We start from the raw sequence: 27,245 nt of genomic DNA, 5'->3' as shown, positions 1-27,245 counted from the left end.
TTTGAGTTAATTAAAAAAATGAATAATGAAAATATGACAAGTAATGTTTCTTTTTAACAAGATAACAAGTTTAGATGTTTAGAGACCTACGGAAAATTAGATGGTAAGAAAAACATCATTATATGTTGGCTAGGGAATTGGGAGAGAAACCCTAAACAAGTGAATAATTATAAAATAAGAATGGAAGCCACTACCACAGCTCACAGAGAGTCAAAACACCCAAAAAGAGAAATGGGAAAAATAAGATTCCTTGACATTCTAATGTTTTACAGTACTGGTTGCTAAGACTCAGATCTACTGAGAAAACTCCCTTCTAGCAAACTCTCTTTCTACTTGCTAGCACAGGTACAGGTGTTGTTGGAGGTCGGTGGTAGTAGAGACCACTATAGCATAAGCAAAAAACTTGATTACTTCTGCAAATCTCCTCAATCTAATTGAAAAGAGAAGATCAGCCCATCTACTTAACCACTAGAAGATAGAAGCAAGTACACAATACCAACAGTTCTTCGGGAAAAAGTATTAAAGAGCTACCACAACCACCAATTAGCAATGAAGTATTGCTCTGTAGGGACTTAATGGAAACCCTGGTGGACTTCATAAATTAATAATGAAGAAAATTGAATCTTCTTTAATACGTTTATTTAGAATAATGTAGAAAGATTTTCTTTATTGATATATATCCTCAAACACTCAATTTGTCACCATAAGGTAGGGTGTTAGTTTCCTATCGCTGCTGTAACAAATTACCACAAACTTTGTGGCTTAAAACAACACAAATTTATTATCTAACAATTCCGGAGGTCAGAAGTCTGAAATCAGTTTCACTATGCTGAAGTCAATGTGTCAGCAGGGCTGGCTCCTTCTGGAGGCTCTAAATTAAAACCTAACCTGTTCCATCGAGTCAATTTGGACTCACAGCAACCCTGTAGGACAGAGTAGAACTGCCCCCATAGGGTTTCCAAGGCTGTAAATCTCTACGGAAGCAGACTGTCACACCTTTCTCCCATGGAGCCACTGGTGAGTTTGATCCACTGGCCTTAGTTAGCAGCTGAGCATGTAACTGCTGTGCCACGAGGGCGCTAGGAGGGAAGAATTCCAGCCTTTTCCAGCTTCTGGAGGCTGCCTGTAATACTTGGCTCATAGTCCCTTTCTCCACCTTCAGAAGGAATTGCTCCAACATCTACTTCCATCATCACATCTTCTTTTTAACTCTCCCTGGCTCCCTCTTATAAGGACCCTATGATTACATTGGGCCTGCTAATATAATGCAGGCTAATCTTCCAATCTCAAGATCCCTAACTTAATCACTTCTGTTATGTAAGGTAACATATCCACAAGTTCTGGAGATTAGGACGTGGACATCTTTGGCGGGGGGAGGCATCTGTGGTAGACCAGAGTTAGGTTATTATTAAAGAATTCAGTTAAACATAAGGAAGGACAAGAAAATGAAGAAAGTCTCCTTGTAACAACAACCAAAAAAGAACTATTGCTAGAAGTCCCTTCAGTACCTCCCTGGCATTTGGTCTAGTTTTGAGTTAGCAAATAAGAAGTATAATTATGCCACAGGGGAATAATATATTTCAGTGTCTAAAGATCTGGACATGTCCTTCAAGAAGAAAGCTCTCCAACTAATAAATAGCTGTGAGGAAGGGAAATACTATTTCGTTTTGACAATAGGTGGCTGCTTCAGGAAAAAATCTTTTTTATTTTTTAAAGGGATCCAAAAGCTAAAAGCAGAAATAAAACAAATAGCATTAGCAAAAGCATCCTGTCTGCAAAAGGCACCAAGAAATCAGCAATGGCAACGGCCAAACGACAACAGCAAACAGCTTTAGCCATCCATTTTCCATTTATTGGAACATGGAGTCAGCGTGAGGCTCTTATAATCTTCACAGAGTGGGGTAATAATATTGAGGCTGTCAATACACTGCTAGAAAAAAAAGAATGCAAGGGAAGAAGTCAATGGATCCAAGAGTTTGATATATTGAGAAACAAGAAACCAGCTGTGGCTAGAATTTTTGGTCATTCTGTAACAGAGGTAGAATCAGAAACCTGAGATTACACGCTGCTGGTGGCACTCTGACTGAAACAGCCTCTCAGTGTGAGATTTACTAAGAGCCTCTTCCCTGAGAACAAATGTGAACCAAGAGATAACCCAGCATTTCAGACAGTATCATCTCCATAAGGAAGAAAAAAAAAAAAGAAGGAAGAAAGCTGAGGGAAGATAAAGTCAGCTGTGACTAAAGATGTGCTGGAAACTGAGAAACAGGGCCAAAATAAGTGAAACCACTTCTAAAACACATTTACGTGAATGCATGGGCAAACTTAGTTAGACAATATATAAAACTTAGGTCACCAAATCTTTTGTGTGTCTGTGTGTGTGTGTGTGTGGCTGTGTGTATAATTTTCACATAGCTTCCTTTCTTTAGGAAAAGAATGTCTACATATACTTAACCAAGTAGTACAAACGTTGTAATGAATTGTAAGTGCAGTTCACCCTTGCTTTTAAGGATATAGATGTTCTGTTCTGTGGGATTACAGCTCCATGGGAAAGTGGATGGGAAAACAGAAAACAATGTTTCATCTGTATGTGTATACATACAGATACATACTGAGAAATTGTTTCTGCATATGCATAGCCTTGCCCATGACTTTAACAATAACCTCTTGTGATCTTAAAGAGAAGGCGAGACTATAATTAAGAAGGCAGGATTTGGAGTCAAATCTAAGATTGAAATCCAGCCCTGTCGTTCAACATTTTTAAAACCCATATTCCTCATTTATAAAGTACGGTTAAAGTTACATTGTTTTGGGAACTAAATAATGAGAACATTGTGAATCACTTACATAGTGTTTAGCGCATAAAAACCAAAAAACCCAGTGCCGTTGAGTTGATTCCGACTCATAGCGACCCTATAAGACAGAGTAGAACTGCCCCAGAGAGTTTCCAAGGGGTGCCTGGTGGATTCAAACTGCCAACCCTTGGGTTAGCAGCCGGAGCACTTAACCACTACGCCACCAGGGTTTCCGTTTGGTACATAGCATACTTAAAAAGTGGGGTAACGGGAAGCTGTTAATAGCAACAACAATACAATACAACAAAAGGAAAAGTAAACAAATAAATGGTTTACATGTTACCTCATAACTTCTGAGCAAGAATTGTGATCTCATTCAGTACTTGAAACAAAAATAAAGCTAAAATAATTTTCATTCTTTAGTGGAGATTTTTAAAGATTTTCTTACATAACCCTTATTAGGTAAAATTATTTTTAAAAGGCCATAGTTTTAAACCCATTTTTGCTTTCATTTTCCATTTATCAGGATCATATTGATGTAAATAGTGGAAACGAGTATCTGAAAAAGTACTTAATTTCCCCAGGTACTGTAAATCTTATTTCTTATGTTTATCGTAGGAAACAACATCATAAACTTGTATAGCTGGTGGAGACTTGAATATAAGTCTGAATGTAACTGAATTTTCCAGTTTCCTCATTTAGGTGATTTTTTTTTTTTTTTTTTAATGCAAAACTCAGAAATGTTACGAATTTCCCATGTCATCCAGAGAGCAACTCCAGAGTCAAATAGGCAGCCACAGCCTTCTGACTTCCAGTCAAGGGCTTTTCACAGAGCAAGGCTGCAGTGTAAAATGGAGCAAGGCTGCTCCCTTCCTGTGAAAGACTTTGCTATCTAAAGGCTACCCTTATTGGCATATTATGGATATGTGTGGTGTATGGAGCTGGAGAGTGTTGTGTATTTCCAAATAATGAACTGGGGTACCTTTGAAGATTTGGGCACTTGTAGATCCTGCTTAACTGGGAGACATAAGCTGGAGTGTTTATGTCCCTTCCTTTCACCTCAAAATCTCAAAATCTTGGTCAGCAATATACACTAGCAAGTACATCATTTAGGACATTGTTTCCACAAGCGGCTGGTTTAAGAAGACTTATGCTTTTCTAAGGATTCAATTTCTAGAAATATTGACTGAGAGTTTATATGTACACTGAAATCCAAACCTTTTATCTTTCCTTGGGGGCATAATCTTATTGTACTGAGATATCTTAATAAACAGGTACTTATAGAAGACAATAAACTTGTTGATATTATATTATTTCATAAATCGGATAAAACCTTTTGCTCCATTATCTCAAGTTCAGAAAATGTACTTAAAATTATTAATGAGGTTACAGGAACTACTGGAAAGCAGAAAAAAAAAAAAATAAAATAAAAATTAGCTGACATTTTAGACATTCCTCCTATTTCTCCACATTTTCTCTGTTATGTTATAAAGTACTAAAAATAAGTCCAGTTATTTTTTGAACTTATGTTTTCTTTGATACTTGACATTTATGATATTCCTGAAATAGACACCTTGTGAGATAAGTAGTTGCTAAGCAAGTCTTCTTTAAACAAGTTGACTAAGTCAACTCCGATTCATGGCGATCCCACGTGTCACAGTAGAACTGTGCTCCATTGGATTTTCAGTGGCTTATTATTTTAAAGAGATTGCCAGGCCTTTCTTCTGAGGCACATGTGGGTGGACTGGAACTTCCAACCCTCCCATTAGCAGATGAGCACCGTAACTGCACCATCCAGGAATTCCTAAACCTTCTTTAGGTTTCTTAAAAAAAAGGAGAGAGAGATGCTTAAAGAGGGAAGGGCATATTTAAACCATCAACTATTACCAAATCTTCAAATTGAGCTTCAAAAATATTTTCACCTTCAAAAGGTAAATTACTAATTTAAAGATCCTCAAGAGAAGAAGGGAGATTCATCTTAAGGACAAAATACTCCTCTGGTATTTCTCAGTCTTCCAAACAAACAGATAATGAACTCTTGTGTGGAGGGACTTTGAGATTCATAACTAATTTTTTATTGGGCTCAGTTCTGAACTGGAGCAAGAATAGGAAATAAATCCTAGAAGAACTTAAAATCACTTCAAAATTTACAAAATTAGCCTAAAAGGTCTAAAGCGAAATATTAAAAAAAAAAAAAAATTGTAACCCTATCTATTTTTTCCCTTTTCCAGCAAATGTTCATTTCTGGCATCCTCTTTTCTGCTTGGAAGTGGGGACAGAAAGGAAGACCAAGAATGGGACAAGAAGAGATAACAGGTAACATAGCCCTAAAGATACCCTGGATGAAAAAGTGAGGAGGGAAACAGGGCTAGAGAGTGTTAAGGCTGAGAAAACAAAGCAGCTGAAAAAGCGTGCAAGAGCAAGCCCCTAAGCAGTTTCACTTCCTTATGGCGCCCAGCAAAACCAAGCCCTGGCCTTGTGGCCTCAGCTTAGGGGCCGGGTTTCCGGATACTTGGCCGTGGGCGCCGGGGTGGGGAGCTGGCTGAGGAGGGGCGGGGGCTCAAAGAAGAGCTCGCGGAGAGTCTCTCTGGCCCCGAGTGTCCGGGATTCGCGGGCACCTGTCCACAGGCCCTTTGGCTTCAGTCGCCGCAATGCTGCCTGCAGCTCCAGGAAAAGGGGGCTGGAGCCGGGACAGGCCCCTCTGCGGCCCAGCGACCCCAGGTGTGTGGTTGCGCGTTTGGAGGAACTGTACCGGGAGGCTGGACCCTCAGGGCTTTGGGACTTTGCGGAGACTAAGGTCATCCATTAGGCAGTAACTGTATTTCAGCCACTGAAGCCAGTGCTCTTTCGGGGACCATGGCCTCGCCTTTCCTCCAATTGCTGTTTTTGCCAGATCCGCCCTGCAGCCAGGAGGATTCCTCTGTTCCACTGGCTTCTTTAATGGAAATCTGGACCAGGTGGTCGCGTTCTTTGTGTTCTGGCCAGTGCTGCAACCACGAAAGTCCGCAACTTTTGATTAGCTGAAACGTTCAAGAACACTAGATCAGGATCTGATATTTTCTAAAATCCTCATGGAACAAATTTTTAAATTATACTCGTGTTTTAAATTATGTGTGTCTTTAGTTACGAAAAAGGAGCCCTGATAACCCAGTTGTTAAAGTGCTTGGCTGCTAACTAAAAGGTCTATGGCTGGAATCCACCAGCCTCTCTGAGGGAGAAAGATGTGGCAGCCTGCTTCCATAAAGAATTACGGCCTTGGAACCCCTATAAGGGGGTTTTACTTTGTCCTTTTTTTATAGGGTGGCTAAGAGTCTGACTCGACTGACAGCAGCGGGTTTGGTTTTTTTGTTTAGTCCTTGAAATTCTGGCTCCTGTGTAGAGTTGCCGGTTTACCTGCCCAGTCTTACAAAATCCAGCCTGGCAAATTTATTGGATGGATGGTGACGTGCTTATTCGGCTACTTTATGTAGAGTCTCTGCCACCACCTTCTCCCACTCATTCCAAAAGCTTTGCTAACTTGTTAAGGGAAAAAAAGTAAATTTGGTTGAATACATAAATGGCTTTACAGTTTAAATAGACCTTAAGGCAGTTAGTTGCATTAACTTCTTAAAAGTACTTAAAATGCATTCAGGAATTGTATAATGATTATAAAAAGTATACAGTTTTGAAGAAAACAAAAAAAGCCTCCATTTGGAGATGGAGATTCTCATGGTGATGAATGCGACAAGAAAATATATTCTGACTGATAGTCTATTAATTTGTTGAATAGCATTAAAGTGCTCATAACTTACTAGCATATTTTAGATAATGCCATTTTGACTTTAGCTGCTTCTCATGGCTAGTATATATTTTTCAACAAATAAATTTAAAAAGACTGTCAGTTAATATGGGAAGTATATTTATGACAATAGAAAATGACACAAAAGGAATTAGAATCCATGATATATTAATATGTTAACATTTTAAATATTGAACATTGACATTCTCGAAAACTGTGGCTCTGATGGGCTGCAGCAGAGCAGCCTTTGCTAACGTCTATAAATTAACCAAATACGTCTTTTGGGCTTTGATCAGGTTAGCTCTTTTGTAGCTTTAGCTTAATAATTTAATTAAACACAATGAGGTATAATTTGTTTCAAACTTCTAGATTGAACAGTTTAGCCAAAGCATGGCTTTTACTTCACTTAACACTCAATACTTGGAGGCTCTCGTTTTTGTGAAAATACTAGAAAGATAGGAACCAACTTTTATCTCATTCTGATTATTCCTGTTTCTCCTGTGCATCCTCCCCCACCCACCACTTTTCTTTGGTACTTCTTAATATGGCATTTATCACTTTCTTGAATTACTTTACATTTGGTCAAGATAATGAAACTTTCTACCACTAATCTGTCAGTTTGTCATACTGTGGTGGCATATAGGTTGCTGTGATGATGGCAGCTATGCCACCGATATTTCAAATACCAGCAGGGTCACCCATGGTCGAAAGATTTCAGCAGATCCTTCAGACTAAGGCCGACTAGGAAGAAGGAGCTGACAATCCACTTCTAAAAAATTTAGCCAGTGAAAACATAATACCAGAGGAATATTGTCTGGTATAATGCTAGAAGATGAGGAACTCAGGTTGGAAGGCATTCAAAATACAACTCGAGAAGAGCTGCCTCCTCGAGGTAGAGTCAACCTTAATAGTGTGGATGGAGTAGAGCTTTTGGGACCTTCATTTGGTTATGTGGAAAGACTCAAAATGAGGAAAAAAAAAAACAGCTGAAAACATCCATTAATATTTGGGATGTGGAATGTATGAAGTATGAATCTAAGAAAATTGGAAGTTATCAAAAATGAAATGGAACACACAAAGATCAATATTCTAGGCATTAGTAAGCTGAAATGGACTAGTATTGGACATTTTGAATCGGCCGATCATATGGTCTACTATGCCATGAATGACAGATTGAAGAGCAATGGTGTCACACGCATTGTCAAAAAGACCATTTCAAGATATATCTTGAAGTGCAACGCTGTCAGTGACAGAATAATATCCATAAGCCTACAAGGAAGATCAGTTAAGACGACTGTTTACATTTACACACCAACTACTAATGCCAAAGATGAAGAAATTGAAAATTTTTACCAATTTCTCTAGTCTAAAATAGATCAAACATGCTATCAAGAAGCATTGATAATTACTGGTAACTGGAACATGAAAGGTGATAACAAAGAAGGATTGGTAGTTGGAAACTATAGCCTTGGTGATAGAAATGATGATGACTTTTTCATTGCAAATACCTTTTTTCAACAACATAAAAGGGGACTATACACATGGACTTTGCCAGATGGAATACACAGGAGTCAATTGACTGCATCTGTGGAAAGTTATGACAGAGAAGCTCAGTATCATCGGTCAGAACAAGATCAGGGGCCAACTGCAGAACAGACCATCAGTAGTTCATATGCAAGGTCAAGTTGAAGCTGAAGAAAATTAGAACAAGTCCATGAGAGCCAAAGCACACACCCTTGAGTATATCCCACCTGAATATGGGGATATTCGATGCATCAAACACTAATGACCAAAGAGCTGTGGGATGACCTCAAGGACATTATACGTGAAGAAAGCAAAAGGTCATTAAAAAAGACAGGAAAGAAAAGACCAAAATAGATGTCAGAAGGGACTCTGAAACTTGCTCTTGAACATAGAGTAGCTAAAGGGAAAGGAAGAAATGATCATGTCAAAGAGCTGAACAAAAGATTTCAAAGGACAGCTGGAGAAGACAAAGTATTATAATGAAATGTACAAAGACATGTAATTAGAAAACCAAAAGGGAAAAACATGCTTGGCATTTCTCAAGCTGAAAGAACTGAAGAAGAAATTCAAGCATTGAGTTGCAACATTGAAGGATTCTATGGCAAAAATATCAAAGGATGCAGGAAGCATCAAAAGTACATGGAAGGAATACACAGAGTTGCTGTACCAAAACGACTTAGTTGACATTCACCCATTTCAGGAGGTAGTCTATGGTCAAGAACAGATGGCTCTGAAGGAAGAAGTCCAAGTTGCACTGAAGGCATTGGCAAAAAACAAGGCTCTAGGAATTGAAGGAGTACTAATTGAGATGTATCAACAAACAGATGCAATGCCAAAAACTTTGGAAGAAAGATACCTAGTCAACCCACCAGAGCAGATCGATATATGTGTCCATTCCAAAGAAAGGCGATCCAGCAGAATGCAGAAATTATTGAACTATTATTACTAAAAAAAAAAAAAATTTTTTTTTTTTATTATTACTATCGCATGTAAGAAAAATTTTGCTGAAGATCAATCAAAAGCAGTTGGATCGGTACATCGATAGGGAACTGCCAGAAAATCAAGCCAGATTCAGAAGAGGAATTGCTGATGTCAGATGGACAATGGCTGAAAGGAAAGAAGACCAGAAAGATGTTTACCTGTGTTTTATTGACTAAGCAAAGGCATTCGACTGTGAGGATCATAACAAATTATGGATAACATTGCAAAGAATGGGAATTCCAGAACACTTAACTGTGCTTATGCAGAGTTTGTACGCTGACCAAGAGACAGTCGTTCAAACAGACAAGGGGATTCCGAATGGTTTAAAATCAGAAAAGGTTTGTGTCAGGGTTGTATCCTTTCACCATACTTATTTAATTTGTATGCTGAGGGAATGCTCTGAGAAGCTGGACTATATGAAGATGAACATGGCATCAGGATTGGAGGACGACTGATTAGTAACCTGCAATATGCAAATGACATAGCCTTGCTTGCTGAAAGTGAACTTGAAGCACTTAGTGATGAAGATCAAAGACCACAGCCTTAAGTAGGGATTACATCTTAACGTAAAGAAAACAAAAATCCTCACAACTGGACCAGTAAGCAACATCATGATAAATGGAAAAAAGACTGAAATTGTCAAGAATTTTATTTTACTTGGATCTATATCAACAACCTTTTATTTTACTTGGATCTATAATCAACACCCATGGTAGCAGCAACCAAGAAATCAAATGATATATTGCATTGGGCAAATCTGCTGCAAAAGACCTCTTTAAAATGTTGAAAAGCAAAGCTCTCACTTTGAGGATTAAGGTATCCTTGATCCAAGCCATAGTATTTTCAGTCTTCTCATATGCATGAAAGAGCTGGACAATGAGTAAGAACAACCAAAGAGGAATTGATGCCTTTGAATGATGGTATTGGCAAAAAATATTGAATGTTCCATGGACTGCTAGAAGGACAAACAAGTCTGTACTAGAAGAAGTACAGCCAGAATGCTCCTTAGAAGCAAGGATAGTGAGACTATGTCTCACATCCTTAGGATGGGTTATCAAGGGCGACCAGTCCCTGGAAAAGGACATCATACTTGGTAGAGTATAGGGTCAATGAAAAAGAGGAAGACCCTCAATGGCATGGATTGACCCAGTGTCTGCAACAATGGGCTCAAACATATGTTTGTGAGGATGGCACAGGACCAGGTGGTGTTTCCTTCTGTTGTACACAGGGCTACTATGAGGTGGAACCAACTCAATAGTACCTAATAACAACAACAATGAAGCTTTTCTTTTAATAAGCCATATTTTAATATTAACCATGACCATTTGCTTGATATGAGCTATGTTCTAAGTGAGCTCGTTTTGATTAATCATTTTCTTTCCTTTTTTTTTTTTTTCACAAATGTCTTTTTGTGAGAACCCCATCTTTGTCTTGGGCATGTTTCCTCACAGTATTGTAGATGTTAGCATAATAAGGCACATTGTTACTGTTGCTTCTTGCCCTTAAGTAGACTTCAACCCCTGATGACCTTATGTACAACAGAAAGAAACATTGCCCTATCCTGTATCATCCTCATGATTGCGAGTGTGTTCAAGTCCATGGCTGCGGCTATTATGCCAATCCATTTCACTGCGGGTTTCCCATGCCCTCATTGTCCCTGTACTTCATCAAACCCTATGTCCTCCTCCAGTGACTGATCCCTTCTGATGATGTGTGCAAAGTAAATCATTAGTTACCATCAAGTCATTTCCAACTTATGGGGACCTTATGTTGCCAACGATCTCGACGGTGGCACAGAAGCGGGCAGAGTTTCATTATGTAATACATAATGTTGTCAAGAGTGAGAACAGTAGCCTTTACTTTATAGAGTTGTTTTTGAGAATTACAAGAGAAAGTGCATGTGAAGTGCTTTTCAAAGTGCTATAACCTATAATAATTAATTAATACATGTTAGGTCATTGGTCAACAATGTCACATTTACATATAAAGGATAAGATTTTTATGGTGAAACTACCTCATATTGATTTGAGAGTAAATTTAATGATTGACTCAATTGAGCTCCTACATCCAAAAAATTTAAGGGGTTTGGCTTCCTATAGGCTGCCATATCCTTGGGGGAAATACTGTGGCTAATAGTTCTGACATAAGAAAAAGAAATCCACAATGAAAAGAACTAAGGATATATTGATTAAAAGGGTGTTAGACTAGAGTAGTTATAGGAAAGAATAAAACAGAAATTTAGCAGGGCAAAACAAGAGCATACTTTATTTTCCTATATCACAGAGTACCAGTGATGACTAATAAAAAAAAGGTGTAAGTATATGTGAAAAAATAAGTGTCAGACAGAAAATTATGGGATATGGCTTTAAATTATAAGAAGATGAAGAATCTTGTTTACCAAAATATTTAGTGCTAGATTCAAAAAGATTTCAATGCGAAGTGAGGAACATCATTCCTACCGAATGTTTTAAAACCCTGGTGGAGTAGTAGTTAAGAGCTGCAGCTGCTAATGAAAAGGTTGGCAGTTGGAATCCACCAGGCACTCTTTGAAAACTCTATGGGGCAGTTCTACTTTGTCCTATAGGGTCACTATGAGTCAGAATCAATTCGATGGCAATGGGTTTTTTGTTTTAAGAATTTGAATGACTGTTACTTACTCACCTAAGTTACCATTGCTATTTTACTGTTTTCTTCATAGATAAACTATCAAATAAATATAGGAAGGAAAATACTTCTAAAGCTATTAATATTATTAAAGATTCTAAGTGTAAAGAATGGTATCTAAATTTTACCGCAGGCATTGATATAGTCCAGGTGACAAAAACATCAGATATTGCATGGAATTGTGCCTCTGTTGTATTTATTTTTCACTTAGAGAAAAATAATGTTCCTTTTAGACATTTACCACTGGACAAAAAATTTTTGTTGTTTCCAAGTGCTGCACATTGAAATAATCCAGGAAGGCCACTTCTCTTTGTAATCATGAGAAGTAATTTGTCAGTGTTTCGTGGTCTTTTGTAAGATTTCCTTTGTAAGTATTTTATTAAAATAAGTTATGTTTTCTTATGCTATGTGCCATATTTTCCTTTCTTTTAAGCTCCTGTGTCACTTTTACGTATTAGCAATTTCCATTGCTCCATTTTTATACGATTTCCACATTATAAAGAAGACATATTGACTTGGTATTTCATTTACTATGTGTTTCATTTTTTGGTCAGGATCACATTTTGTTTAGACTTAATGGACTATACTAAAGTTTCAAAATCTCAGGAGGTAATGGATTTTTAGTACAATTAATGAACTACTAGGTCGCCATTGGAAAAATGAATGAGATAAAACAGGCAAAAATCTACTTTGGTTTCAATTAATAAGTTAACTTTGGTAATTTTGTTATGACCTTTTAATATAAATATAGAACTTTCCCTACTTCAGCTACTTAGCTGTAGGTCAGAAATTCTTTATAATATCTTGTCCATCCACAGCCCATGAAAAATGGCTAGACTCATGTAATTGTCCAGATTCCCAGAAACAGTCATTTTGGCCAAGAATAACCAAAACCAAACCAAACCCATTGCCATCCATTCAATTCCAACTCACAGTGACCCTATAGGACAGAGTAGAACTGCTCCATATGGTTTCCAAGGAGTGCCTGGTGGATTTGAACTGCTGACCTTTTGTTTAGCAGCCATAGCTCTTAACCACTACACCACCAGGGTTTCTGCCAAGAATAGAACTTGAATAGACAAGCAGCTCATTGGTTGCTTAATGGCCAATGGTGTGTGTTGCCTGGCTTAAACAGATTTGTTGGATCAATCAAAGCCTTTCCTTTCAAAGAAGATATGATGGGATTGTTGTCAGATGAGGCTGACAGTCAGGTTGACTCATGTGCAAGATGGGCAAAATGAAAAGAAGAAAAGATAAGAGAATCAAGGACTGAAATATAGGTAGTAGCCTTAGTTTTTTCTAGTTCCAGGCTATCTAAGACCCAACTGTGCTTGTTTTTCTAAACTTGCTTGTCCATGAAATTGCTTGCTGTATCCTTACAATTACCTTCTCTTTACATGAGCTAGTTTGAATGAATTTCTCTTTCTTGGAAGAAAAAGAAAAAGTTTGGGCTAGAGTACCTGTGTTTCTCAAAAACTGCCATTTCTGCTACTATATGCTTCTTCTCTTTTGGAAAATTGTTGCTGTTGTTAAAACCGTGCCTGCTATACATCTATTGAACATCATACAAACCAAGAATTATTCCTTAAGGCACTGAAAATAGGGTGCCTTATGAGTAAGCCTAGTGGTCCTCCAGATAAGAATATTTTGGGGTTTCCTGGCTTTCTTACTGAAACTTGAAGAAAGTTTCAGTAAGAAACTATTTTTAAGTTTTCTGACTTGAAGTTACTAGATTTGGTGAACAAATAACCTATTCAAAGATTAATATTACAAATACACTGTTCCTTAAGAGGCTTAGAGTTTTGAATGATGTAGTTATAAAATTATAACAACAGTATGTTTCTATATTTTTATAGGATATTTGATAGGATGTTTTTATCTATCTGAAAAATTTAGGACATACTGCTTCTGACAATTTTAAAAATGTAGTTAAAGCGAGGCAAACAGTAAGAGCATGCTTAGAAATTTATCCCAGTAAAAGAGAAGAGGAGCTATAAGAGTAGCATAATTTAATAGCTATTATCTTAATCCCTCTAGCATATGAAGAAAAAATGATATTACTGATAGGCCATTATGAAAGCTTTATATATGTAATATCAGTGGGTTAATATCAATCCGAAGCAACATAGTAAGTGTTGTACTTCAGAGACTGGTCCTTGATCGGCATATTTATCATTAATAGAGTAGGAAATATAGTATCCTCTTTAAATTACAGATGATATATTAGTAATTGGATTAATAATCACATTGGAAAACAAAATCAGAATTCAGTGTGTTTTTGGTAAACTAAGGAGGCCTGGTGGTACAGTGGTTAAGCGCTTGGCTACTATCTGAAAGTTCAGGAGTTCAAACCCACCAGCCACTCAGAGGGAGAATGGTGTGGCGGTCTGCTTTCATAAAGATTACAACTTCGGAAACTCTATGGGGCTGTTCTACTCTGTCCTATAGGGTTGCTATGAGTTGGAATCGGCTCGATGGCAATGGGTTTGATTTTTGTCTTGGTAAACTGAAAAGATGGTCCACATCAATGAAGTTTAGGCTTGATCGATTAAGTGCAATGTTGCAAGTGAAGGATTCAGACTCAGAATGACAAAAAAATTTTCAATATTTGGCAAGGTCACGCTCATTTTGTTGTAATGAGTGAAAGAGAAAGGAGCAGCAGCAGCAGAAGGAAAACAAACTAAATTGCATAAATATGGGTAAAAAGTTTGCTAAGTATAGTGAGTAGCTACCAAAGTATTTTAAAACAAGCATAACATGATCAGATTTTTATTTTCAGAAGATCAAATGAGCTGCTATTGGCATCATGATTTAGAGGAGTACAAAGTGGAAGTTGGTGAACAATGAGGAGCTTAAAAAAAAAGTTGCCTTTGAGTCCACTTCGACTCTTGGTGACCCCATGTATGTCAGGGTAGAACTGTGCTCCATGGGCTTTTCATGGCTGATTTTTTGGAAGTAAATTGCCAGGCCTGTTTTTTTTTTTTCTTTGAGGTTCCTCTGGGTGGACTTAAGCCACCAAACTTTTGGTTAGCAGCGGGGCATGTTAATCATTTGTACTACCTAACATTTCCAGTAGAGAGCTTATCAACCAATAAAAAAGCAGGAGAACTAAACAGATTTATTAAGAACTATTACTTACAGGCGTTTTACAATACTGTGGAAGATGTGAAGTATGAGAGAAAGAGGTGTGAAGGATGACTCATAGGTTTGTGGCATCAACAACAGGAAGGATCATGAGGTGGGCTGTGATATAAGCCATGGTTAAGTTGCGTGTAGTAGAAAACAGTACAGCAATTTTAAACAGAAAGAAATTTAATATAAGGAATTTGGTCTTTACAAATTGATGAATTGATATAACGGCTTTGGGACCAACCTGTAGGCTGAACAGCTTCCCTATGTGGTCCATCAGGGGAGTCTGCTATCTCTGTCACCATCAGGAAGCTAGGGAATCAGAAAGGCCCTTAACCAGCTGTTGGCATCCAGAACACGTTGGGTGAACCCAACCCGGAGTTAGGACCCGGCCAATTACTGACTCCTGACCCATCTCCTTATTTGGTGAAACTGTACCACCAAAAAGAGATGCCTTTCATTCCATTGGAATTGCATTGTATTAATATATTAATTTGGGGAGAATTATCCTTGATATGCTATTAAATATATATATATATTTTGGATTGACTTGGGAAGAAGAGTCTGTGTATAAAAGGGTACAGAAGAAATAAATAGTTTTTTTGGTTCATTTAAATCAAATAACAAGTCGGAACTTCCCATTTACTCATGTTACAACTACATGAAGGTTGAACTTTCCTGATGTGGTTCAGTGAACAAATGCAACAAGATACCACTTTCTATATTTAAAATCCGCGTAATATTTTATCACAAAATTGATCCTCTTAATCATTAATTGGAAAAGTGGCTCCGCACTAAAACTAAAGACAGAAAAAAATCTAATTTTTAAATTAATTAATATTAAACTGTATAAGTAAACTGTATAAGATATTATAATATTAAACTGTATAAGATGTCTTTTAAGGGACTTAAAAATATATCCTTAATGTTGTTTGGATAGTCAGTCATACTAATCTAATTTCTCACCTATTTTTCTGTACATTTATCCAATTTAACACTGATAAATGTTACTTTAAAAGAGGAGCCCTGGTGGCAAAGTGGTTAAAGTGCTCAGCTGCTAACTGAAAGGTCAGTAGTTTGAACCCACCAGCTGCTCTGTGGGAGAAAGATGTGTCAATCTGTGTTCGTAAAGATTTATTTACAGCCTTGGGTCCCTATGAGTCAGAACCACCTCAAAGGCAATGAGTTGGTTTATTTTAAAAAGAAAACTCAAACCCCAAGTTGTGTTCAAATTTATGGGCTAATTATCTATATAGCTGTGTCTATATCATCTATATCTGTATTTGTATTACTCAAATATAGGATCTATCACTAATTACACAACTTTGAGCAAGTTATTTAGCTGCTCTAAATCCAATTTCTTTGTATCTGAAATAGGGTAACATGCCTATTTTATAGGAACATGATGATGATTAAATGTAATTCTTTAAGAAAGTACCTAGAGGATTGTTGTTAGGTGCTGTCGAGTTGGTTTTGACTCATAGCAACCCTATGTACTACAGAACGAAACACTGCCCGGTCCTGCACCGTGCTCACAGTCGTCGTTAGGATAGCTGACGCTTATTGTTGTTAGGTGAGTTGTCAAGTAGGCCCCTGGCTCATGGTGAGTCCATGAACAACAGAATAGAATGCTGCCGTGTTCTGTGCCATCTCCGTGATCGGTTGTGGATCTGACCATTGTGATCCATAGGAGTTTCATTGGCTGATTTTTGGAAGTAGTTCGCCAGGCTTTTCATCCTAGTCTGTCTTAGCCTGAAAGCTCTGCTGCAACCTGTTCAGCAGAACAGTAACGTGCGAGCCTCCACTGACAGGCGGGTGGTTTCAGCGGCTGCACATGAGGGTCTCTTGCATGGAAGAGGAGAACTGTACCACTGAACTACCAATGCCCCGTAACAGATGCTTAAAATGCTTTCTGCATGAGGTAGTGATCAGTGTTCGCTTTTCTTAGATGGAATGTGTGTGTGTGGCTCCTCCTCTGCGCTTTTGGCACCACATACATATAACTCTTAGGACCGACAGTTTCATATAAGTGTTCTTTCATGCTCCTCTGATTAATTTTTTTTCTTCACTGTTTTGAACACTATAATTTCTCAAATGCATATATCTCTGGGGTACTCAGGACCAGTTGAACTGGATGAAACCTATGATCTTCTATGAAAGCAAATTATATGGTACTTTATATGAAATCGTGTATTGTTTTCTGGTAAAAGAGCTAGTACATAATATTTGACAATTTAACTGTTTTCAGATGCCATCGTTTTTCAAAAATAAAAATGTAGTTAATTTCTTATTCTTGAAGGAGATTTAGTCAACATGTATATTATATATTACCAAAAAACAAACAAACTAGAAAACAAGCAAAACAGTCATAGTAGATTTGACTCAGTCTTTCTTTTTTTTTGTAATTGTATTTTATTTTTTCTTATTGTGCTTTAGGTAAAAGTTTACAGCTCAAGTTAATTTCTCATTCAAAAATTTACACACATATTGTTTTGTGACATTGGTTGCAGCCTCCACAATGTGGCAGCACGCTCCCCCTTCCACCCCGGGTTCTCTGTTTCCATTTGACCGGTTCCTGGCCCTTCCTGCCTTTTCATCCTGTTTTTGGACAGGAGCTGCCCATTTGGTTTTGTGTGTCTGATTGAACTAAGAAGCGCCTTCCTCACGTGTGTTATTTTTTGTTTTATAGTCCTGTATAACCCTTGTCTGAAGAGTGGGCTTCGGGAATGGTTTCAGTTCTGCATTAACAGAGTAGATGGGGGCCCAAAGTTTCAGGGGTTCCTCCAGTGTCTATCAGACCATTAAGTCTGGTCTTTTTTACGTGAATTTGAATTCTGTTCTGCATTTTTCTTCTGCGACTCAGAGTCTCTTAGTAACTTCTGTGGTGAATGCATTTCTCATTTTGTCATAAAACCCAGTGCCCTCGAGTCGCTCATAGCAACTCTATAGGACAGAGTAGAACTGCCCCACAGAGTTTCCAAGGAGCGCCTGGCGGATCCGAACTGCCGACCCTTTGGTTAGCAGCTGTAGCACTTAACCACTACGCCACCAGGGTTTCCCATTTTGTCATGTAGGTAAAAATAATAGTTGATATAGTTGTGTAGGTAAAGCTTTAGAGATATATTCAGAATTGTTTAAATTTTGTTTGAAACAATTTATTCTCTACAGGTATAAAAGCTATACAGTGCCTCACCAACAGGGTCAGCAGAGTAATAGAAAGATCCTCCTAGAAAAATTTCTAGTGCTAGGTAGCATACAGGTAATTAGGAAACATTTGTAATTATGGAAAGAAAAAGGGAATAGCTTTTCTATTTGCTTTATAATTTCTGCTGACAAATTAGCAGTTAACACACTTAATATTTCTGCTTCTTGGGAAAATATAGAATATTCAGTAAATATATATATTGTGTGAATTCATAGTATTTTATCGCTTTATGACTTCTTATCACCATTTTCTGATCTGGTGCATATAAAAATCTAGGCTTTGGTTCCTCATTCTGAATTTGAAGTCTTGTATGACCTTATGTAACTCAGTTACAAGACCTCTTTGTTTCTTATGTTTTTTCATCAACAAAGGATGAGAGACCATATAAAATATTTAGAGCATGATAGGTTACTATGGCTGTTGCTGGGTAAGTAGGTGGCTGGTCGTGTGGGACATTATGAAGGTTCACTCATAATCCTCTTACCTTATTGCCAATACCTGAGATGCCTGAGCTCACACTTCCAGGGCTTTATTCCTTTAGCACTGTGCTGCCCAGACTGTGTTCTGTAACATGTATATTCCTTGGAAAACGTTTTCAGTGATGGAATAGGTTTTTAATATGCATGTTAGACTATTCCAGTAATCTGAGAAATGCTACAACTTAAAATGAATCTTCAATTTCCTGTAACCCATTGTTTCACAAATATGTTTAACTATATGGTGCGTTGTTATCTGAACACAGAGAAATAAGTTCTTTTGCACAAAGTTGTCATTGCTGTTAAATGGCAAAGGGTGATTCTTTCCACCAGGATTGGTCGCATTGCTTTCACTACGTTTTCCTTAGCGTCGTATATGCTGTTGTTGTTGTGTGTTATCAAACAATCCTGATTCAAAATGACCCTAAGTAACAACTGTCCCATGGGGTTCCCTAGGCTGTATTCTTTATAGGAGCAGATCACCAGGTCTCTCCTGCTGCAGAGTAGCTGGTGGATTTGAACTGCCAACTTTTCAGATAGCACCTGAGTATTTAACCATTGTGCCACCAGGGCTTCTTAGTGTCATTTTTTTTTTTTTTTATATGACGGTGCAAATAAAGTTTTGGTGGCCACGTCTTGATTGAATGAGAGGGAGGGAGGCTTATGATGGGAATATGAACTGGAGGGGATATACAAATCGGGAAAATGGCGTTGGTAGGCTGAGGAGGGCACACACAATTTTCCTGTTTCTTTAGTTACCTTTTGATTAATTCTAACTATTCAGGTGGGAGCTGTGATTTTGGGATGTGCTAGAGAAAATCAGAAAGTGATTGTTAGGAAAAGGAAATGCGAATGAAGTAGAGCTAGGAAAGAGAGCTGTGCTTTTGTAGTATTATTTACGGGAAATAAAAAAAAATACACTGTTTTAATAAGTTTACATGAACAGATCTTCCTGGTTAAAACTTCTTAAAGAGATAGGACTCCTTGAACTTTTCAGTATGTAATTATGCATAGGTGAATCCTAAATATAAGACTATTTTGGAGTGTGTGTGTGTGTGTGTGTGTGTGCAGTTGATATTTAAAGAGCATGTGTGCATCTCAACTGATCAAATGATTTTGTAGTCATTTCCCCATTAAACCATGCACACCTGCCATTGTTTTGATAATCACGTAAGCTATGTATTTGACATCTCATCACTTAAATATTGGGATTTCATTCGTAGAAATAATCTAAAATTAAGAGTAATTTAACTGCAATGGCCATAAGCAGACTGTTTCATATTAGAAATATTTATCAATAAAACACATGTCTTAGGCTTAACATATGGGCTGTTGAGAGTCATCCAAATAAACTGTTGCTGAAATATTTGTCTACTCAAAATAAAAGTAACTGATATGAATGCAAGTAATTTAGCTAATGAATTTTATGTCTTGGAGACTGACTAAGTTAACAGGCCGTGTAGAAAACGGCAGTAATATGAGAATGACTTTTACTACTCGATCGATTGAATCTTCTTTAAAGGAAAGGGTAACCTCTGCCATCCATTCAGCAGAGCTAAGTGCAGGGAGAGATGCTTGCTGATCGGCCAGTACAAAGGATGACATGAGAGGAGCTAATTAAGTCTATGAAAAAAAAAAAATAAAGAAAATTATAGCCATCTCTGAATGCCCTATTTCTGGGGCATTCTGAATGTCACATTTATGAATATTCTGAGTTCTTATATCTATCCTTGGGTTACCACTGTGGTTTTGGCAATCTTTTTCAAATTGTTTGATTTGCAGAAGGGCTTCCTTTGATTAAGAAAAATCTTAAAAATCTGTGGAGATTTTCATACACACGAAAGCAGTATTACGGCATTTCCCAATATTAAATGACTCTTAATCTGATAACGAGTAAGTTTAGCTGTTTTTTACTAACATTTCTGCAAACTTTTAATATAACTTAGACTATTGAGCTAATTAAATTATCTTCTGGGGCCAATGGAGAGAAAAGGTAGGATTAGGGTCTAAAAGCAAAAGGAATTTAAAACCCTCTATGTTCACTGAAAGATGAATACATTTTGCTTTAGTTTTTTTTTTTCCTAAGATAATGGATGCACATAATTGAAAATATGCAACTATTAAAAGAAAGAAGGAAAAATCTGTGGCATATGCACGTCTAATTTTTATTTTTCTCTGTTTATTTTTAATAATTTCCTTTGTTTAGCTTTATAAAAAAAAAAAAAAAAAAAACAATCTGTTGCCATTGAGTCAATTCCGATTCATAGAGACCCTACGGGACAGAGTAGACCTGCCCCACAGGGTTTTCAGGGAGTGGCTGGTAGATTCAAACTGCTGACCTTTTGGTTACCAGCTGAACTGTTAATCACTGTGCCACCAGGGCTCTGTTTAGCTTTATAGCTTTGTAATATTTAATACTTGCATATGCATTTTAAAGTTACACTTGCGTAGATATTTGGTCAAGCATCATTCATAAATATTTCAATTTTGCTCTCTCCGCATATAAATCTATTATACAATATTTTGAAACAACACAGAACAAAAAAGGAAAATCATCAAGGATTTATGTTTAAATACAGATCAACCGCTATATATGGGTATTATTAATTAATCTGTAAAAAGAGACCATGAATAGTCTTGGTACCATAAACCCACTTGGTACCATAGGAAATACTTTTTCATAACTGGACATGAAATCAGATAAGCACAGGATCAAGTCCTGGCTCTGTGACTAATCAACCTTAATCTTTTTTTGAACTGTGCAACTTCTCTGATGTTCAGGAGGCGTTATTTATACTGATGATCTCATTTCTTTTTCATGAGAACATGTGGCTGATAATAGTAATTCAATTAATGTTTCTCACCTTAAAAAGACTGCAGAAATGAAAATAGCTTTAACTAGGCATTTGGGACCGATGATCTTACTTGAGAAAGAATGGACTGAAGTCTGTATAACCTCAAAAAAAGAATAATTGTCATTGAGTCGATTCTGCCTCATGGTGACCCCATGTGTGTCAGAACAGAACTGTGCTCCATAGGGTTTATTTCATGGCTATGACTTTTTGGAATCAGATAGCTAGACCTTTCTGCCGAGGCACCTCTGGGTGGGTTCAAACTGACAGCCTTTCATTTAGTAGCTGAGTGCTTAACTTTGCACCACCCAGGAACTCCTTTCTATAACCTTATGCAGCACTAATTATCCTTTATTCACTTATTTCTCAAATGTTTATTCTTCATCTCCTGTGCTAGGGTTGAGAAATCCAGAAATGTGGCCCCAGCCTTAGGAACTGTGCTTGAGTGAAGTAGTGATGGGACAAGCCGAATGACTCATTTTCTTCTTACCTTCACCCTAATCAACATCAGAGGATTCAAGACCCTAAGCCCGCCAAGGTTTAAAGAATTCAGTCGTGAGAGCTGATCAGCTGGGGTGAGCAACAGCTAAGAGTGTTTTCTCTAACTACTGAGGGTGACTCTTAATGCGTGACTGCCATTCCAGAAAGTTACCACTCTTTTCAGAATGCAGTCATGGGTATAGTCCCCTGGGACAGTGCTTTGCAAATTTCAGTCATTCTCATAAGACCTTCACCAATTTTTGGCTATACTACCTGTCCTCTTGTTTAAGAAAAATACCTTTTTAGACTGACTTTTTTCTTAGCTTAAATGTATTTTAAGTAACATTTTATATCACTACTATAAATGAAAAACCATTATCATTTGCCATAAGTAGAAAGTGACCATACAAATAAACATATTGAAAACCAAATAGTGTCAAAAAGATTATAGTTAATGACAGGAGCTGGGCATAGAGTTCATTCTCTTTTAGTTAGTGCTGGAGTTCATAAAGTTACAAGAGTGCTACATTGAGACATTTTCTTCTTCAAGAAATTAGGATTGAAGAAATATTCTAAGGAATAGCTTTCTAACTCTATGATTCCTTGCCATATTTTGCCCTGTCAGTGTGTCTCCAAAGGTCTGCTGTCCTCCATAAACAGATTTCACTTTCCAGAAGGTTGAAATAAAGTTTTATTTAATGCTTGCTTAATGTCAGTCGTATGATAAGTGTTCTACATACTTTATCACACTCACTCTTCAAAACAACTGATTTCATAGATTATGTCATCTGTATGTTATAAGTGGGGAATCCAGGCTCACAGAGGTTAATTGTTTGCTTGAGGCCCTATACTTACTGATAGAGCTGAATTTCAAATCCTGGACAGCCTGACTCTAAAGGCTGACCCCTTAAATTCCATATGCCACACTGAAGTTCACTCATGTCATTCATACATAAACACACATATATATACACGTATCAGAACAGTGTTCTTCCTATGTGGAAATTTCCATTTTTATAATAACTAAAATACCAGTTATGTTAATGGAAAAACCTAGAACATAACATATGATATTGACACCTTAAGAGATCAATTTAGAAACATTCTTTATGAGGAATAAAATAGACAAGCAAAGTTTTCAACTGATAGTTGTCAAAATTTAGAAAGTTTTGCTACTTTCAAGGTTGTTGGAGGTGAATGAAAAAACAGGAAGTGGAAGTATCTACAGTTTAATGTTAGACAAATAGTGTCTTTAGTGACGGTAACCATTAGAGTATTTAAAATCATCAAAGCTGTGCTGCAATTGTGATTAAAATATATTGTAGAATGCTAGATATAAAGAGTCCTTTCAGAATGCAGGGTTAATAATTTGCATCAGCCTAATGTTTTACATCCTTAAAGGAATTATCAAACCCCCACTCACTGACTCTTAGAAAATTCTTCTAACATATCATTTCTTTGAGTCAATGAGAAATAAAAACAATGATCATTGAAGCTGTTTGATCAAGGTTATCCATCCTACAAACACTGTAAGGAGAAATAAAATCAGAATGTATTCTTGCATATGTATTTGTTATACTTCAGAAGACTTTAGAAAAGGAAGAAAATGAACTAGAGCTGAAGCAGTGTTCAGATGCTGTGGTAGACAGAATTATGCCCCCCCCCCCAAAGATTTCTACATCCTAATCCCTGGAATCTTGTGACTATGTTAGATCATAGTCAAAGAAGAATTAGGTTGCAAATGGAATTAAGATTGTTAATTAACTGACCCCGGGATGGGGAGATCATCCTGGATTTTCCAGGTGGTCCCAATGTAATCACATGGCCTTATAAGAGAAAGAGGGAGATAGAAAAGAGAGAAACAGAAAGATGGCAGCATGAGAAAGACTAGGCCCCATGTTGCTGGTTTGAAGATGGGGGAATGGGATTATGAGCCGTGAAATGGGGCAACCTCTAGAAACTAGAAAAGACAAGGGAAGAGATTTTCTCCTAGAGCCTCTGGAAGCAACATAGCCCTGCCAACATCTTGATTTTACCCCTATGAAACCCACTTCAGACTTCTGACCTCCAGAACTCTAAGACAATAAATTTGTGTTGTGTTAAACCAAAAGTTTGTGGTGAATTTTTACAACGGCAATGGAAAATACTGATGTCTAAATGCATGTAGACTCAGCAAGGGCTAAGAGTACCTTGAATACCACAGATAGGATCCAACCATCAGGCATTCATGAACCACCAGTTTAGTTCAAACACTAAATGTAACCGGGGAGAAATAGGCTTCTTACAGAGTATATCAGTGTTCCCCTTAGGTAGTCTTTGGCAAGATATACACTAGCACATTATTGGAACATCTCTCTGGAATTAACTGTGGTTTTAATAGCCAAACAAAAAAGGAAGTCCCACTATTGTTTGTTCACATTCAGTGGTTTTACCAGTTTAATAATCCTTATTGTTAATGCTGCTGACTATTCCTGCTATTACCATTCTTCCTGGTACAAAGAAATATGTGAACTTAGGCGAGATACTTACTTTCTCAGTGTCTTATTTACCACAACTGCAAAATGAGCTAAGGAGAGCACTTTTTCACAGGGGTTGTTACGAAGTTAAAATAAGTTAACGCTTGGAAAATGCCAGAACAGACTTTGGCACACATTAGGCACTCACTGTATTTTGGTAGCTTTTAATATAATCGTCATAATCATTATCCATGTTAAATGTGTATCTGTGACTGCTGAGTGCCAAGCCCTAAACTAGGCATACAGGCTTCATATTTTATCTTTAGGAATTGGAGATCAGTGTCTCCAATTTTTCAGGTAAGAAATCTGAAGCCCAGAGTAGAAATTGCTTAACCAAGGTTGAAGAGCTTCTAAATGATGGAGTCAGGACTATTCCTGGTATGTTGGACTTTTTTTACTAGGCTTGTTGTTGATGTTGTTGTAGTTAGGTGCTGTTGAGTCACTTCCGACTTGTAGTGACCCTAAGCATAACAGAACAAAACACCGCCCGGTCTTGCGCTACCCTTACAATTGTTGTTATGCTTGAACCCGTTGTGCAGCCACTGTGTCAATCCATCTTGTTGAAAAGATGGATTTTCCTCTTTTCTGCTGACCCTGTACTCTGCCAAGCATGATGTCCTTATGCAGGGACTGATCCCTCCTGACAACATGTCCAAAGTATGTAAGGTGCAGTCTTGCCATCCTTGCTTCCAAGGAGCATTCTGGTTGTACCTGTTCCAAGACAGATTTGCTCATTCTTTTGGCAGTCCATGGTATATTCAATATTCTTCACCAACACCACAATTCAAAGACATCAATTCCTCTTTGGTCTTTCCCACTCATTATCCAGCTTTCACATGCATGTGATGTGATTGAGAAAGCCATAGCTTGGGTAAGGCACATCTTAGTCTTCAAGGTGACATCTTTGCTTTTCAACACTTTAAAGAGGTCCTTTGCAGGAGATTTGCCCAATGCAACGCGCCTTTTGACTTCTTGACTGCTGCTTCCCTGAGTGTTGATTGTGGATCCAAGCAAAATGAAATCCTTGACAACTTCAGTCTTTTCTCCGTTTATATTGGTATTGCTTATTGGTCCAGTTGTGAGGGCTTTTGTTTTCTTTATGTTGAGGTGTAATCCATACTGAAGGCTGTGGTCTTTGATCTTCATTAGTAAGTGCTTCAAGTCCTCTACACTTTCAGCAAGCAAGGTTGTGTCATCTGCGTAATGCAGATTGTTAATGAGTCTTCCTCCAATCTTGATGCTCTGTTCTTCATATAGTCCAGCTTCTCGGATTATTTGCTCAGCATATAGATTGAATAGGTATGGTGAAACCTCTCCTGACATTAAACCAATCAGTATCCCCTTGTTCTGTCTGAAACAACTGCCTCTTGATCTATGTACAGGTCCTCACGAGCACAATTAAGTGTTCTGGAATTCCCATTCTTTGCAATGTTATCCATAATTTGTTATGATCCACATACTCAAATGCCTTTGTATAGTCAATAAAACACAGGTAAACATCCTTCTGGTATTCTCTGCTTTCACCCAGGATCCATCTGACATCAGCAATATCCCTGGTTCCAGGTCCTCTTCTGAATCCGGCCTGAATTCCTGGCAGTTCCCTGTCAATATACTGCTGCAGCTGCTTTTGAATGATCTTCAGCAAAATTTTGCATGCGTGTGATATTAATAATATTGTTAGATAATTTCTGCATTTGGTTGGATCACCTTAGTACTGGTAAAAAGCCCAGCTTTTATTACGCTTAGTACTAGTCACTGTCTGTCTGCTTCTGTTAGTTAAAGCCTTACTCCATCCCAGCCCCTCAAAGGACAAAGAGAGTCAGAGAGAAACGACTGATTTAGATGTGTCAGTATTATTCTATTACTTTTAAAAGGTCCCACTTGGTTTTCATATCTGAGAACAGAGATCATTTTTAAACCTTAGTAAGTAATGGTTTGGAAACCCTGGTGGCACAGTGGTTAAGAGCTACAACTGCTAACCAAAAGACCTGCAGTTCAAATCCACCAGGTGCTCCTTGGAAACCCTACGGGGCAGTTCTATTCTGCCCTATAGGGTCGCTGTGGGTTGGAACCGACTTGACAGCAACAGGTTTGATTTTTGGTTATGTAATGATTTTTTTTTTTAATGATTGATTTTTTAATGATTTTGAGACCATTTTCTCCTAATGATGAACATTCAGTTAGAGGCAGCTAGCTGGCCAGTCCTGGGACTCTATGAGGTAAGTAGAAAAAAAAAAAAAAAATTCTTCTGATTAAAAAGTAAGCTGTGTGCATGGGAGAATATTTTAAAAATAGAAAATACTGTAAGAATAAAGGTATAATATGGCACAGTTCTCTACCCACAAATAAGTATTGATAGTATTTGTCTTAAATTATTTGTTTTTGTGTGTGTGCACATAAAAAGGTCATATTGTACATATGATTCCATAATTTTCAATATAGTTTATGATAGATTTTCAGGTGGTTTATTTCAAAGAGACATTTTGTAAAATTTATATTTTTGATTTGTAAATTGTTCAGTACTTAAGGATTTATTGACACTTTATTTCCAAGATGACAGCTTTATGCTAACCTTAAGACAGATAAGGCTAGATGATTCTTCAATCACAGGTCTTAATGAGATATTTAAAGCAAACGACCTTGTAGTAATTTGTACAAATCCATTTCCTTTTATTAATACATTATTTCCTTTAAAAGCAGGAATTATACTTTATCATTGTATTTTTAAAAGTTTGAACAATTGTTTTTTGTAGAATAACCATTAAATGGGTCTTTTTTAAAGAAACACATAAACAAATATATAAATGATTAGGGAATTGATATCAAGGTGTTTTACTGACATGAT

General features: G+C 37.3%; 1 protein-coding gene across 3 annotated transcripts in view; it reads left to right on the top strand.

Annotated features, from left to right (window-relative positions):
• The first annotated feature begins 5,030 nt into the window (after positions 1 to 5,030).
• The window catches only part of BANK1 (B cell scaffold protein with ankyrin repeats 1), a 376,364-nt gene continuing 354,149 nt past the window's right edge, over positions 5,031 to 27,245 (top strand). The window contains exons 1-2 of one of the 3 annotated variants that reach the window (XM_049885625.1): positions 5,258 to 5,516; positions 21,802 to 21,979. Coding sequence is in view for 2 of the 3 variants with exons in the window: in XM_049885623.1 (XP_049741580.1) it covers positions 5,447 to 5,516 (70 nt within the window). In the remaining variant the exon portion in view is untranslated. Of the gene's footprint in view, positions 5,112 to 5,257; positions 5,517 to 21,801; positions 21,980 to 27,245 lie in introns of those variants that run through there. The other 2 variants (XM_049885624.1, XM_049885623.1) reach the window with 2 other exon arrangements.

Source organism: Elephas maximus, chromosome 5 (genome assembly GCF_024166365.1).
Source record: "Elephas maximus indicus isolate mEleMax1 chromosome 5, mEleMax1 primary haplotype, whole genome shotgun sequence".
Lineage (NCBI taxonomy): Eukaryota > Metazoa > Chordata > Mammalia > Proboscidea > Elephantidae > Elephas > Elephas maximus.
The sequence above is the reverse complement of the archived record's forward strand: the minus strand, read 5'-3'. Positions and strand labels throughout refer to the sequence as shown.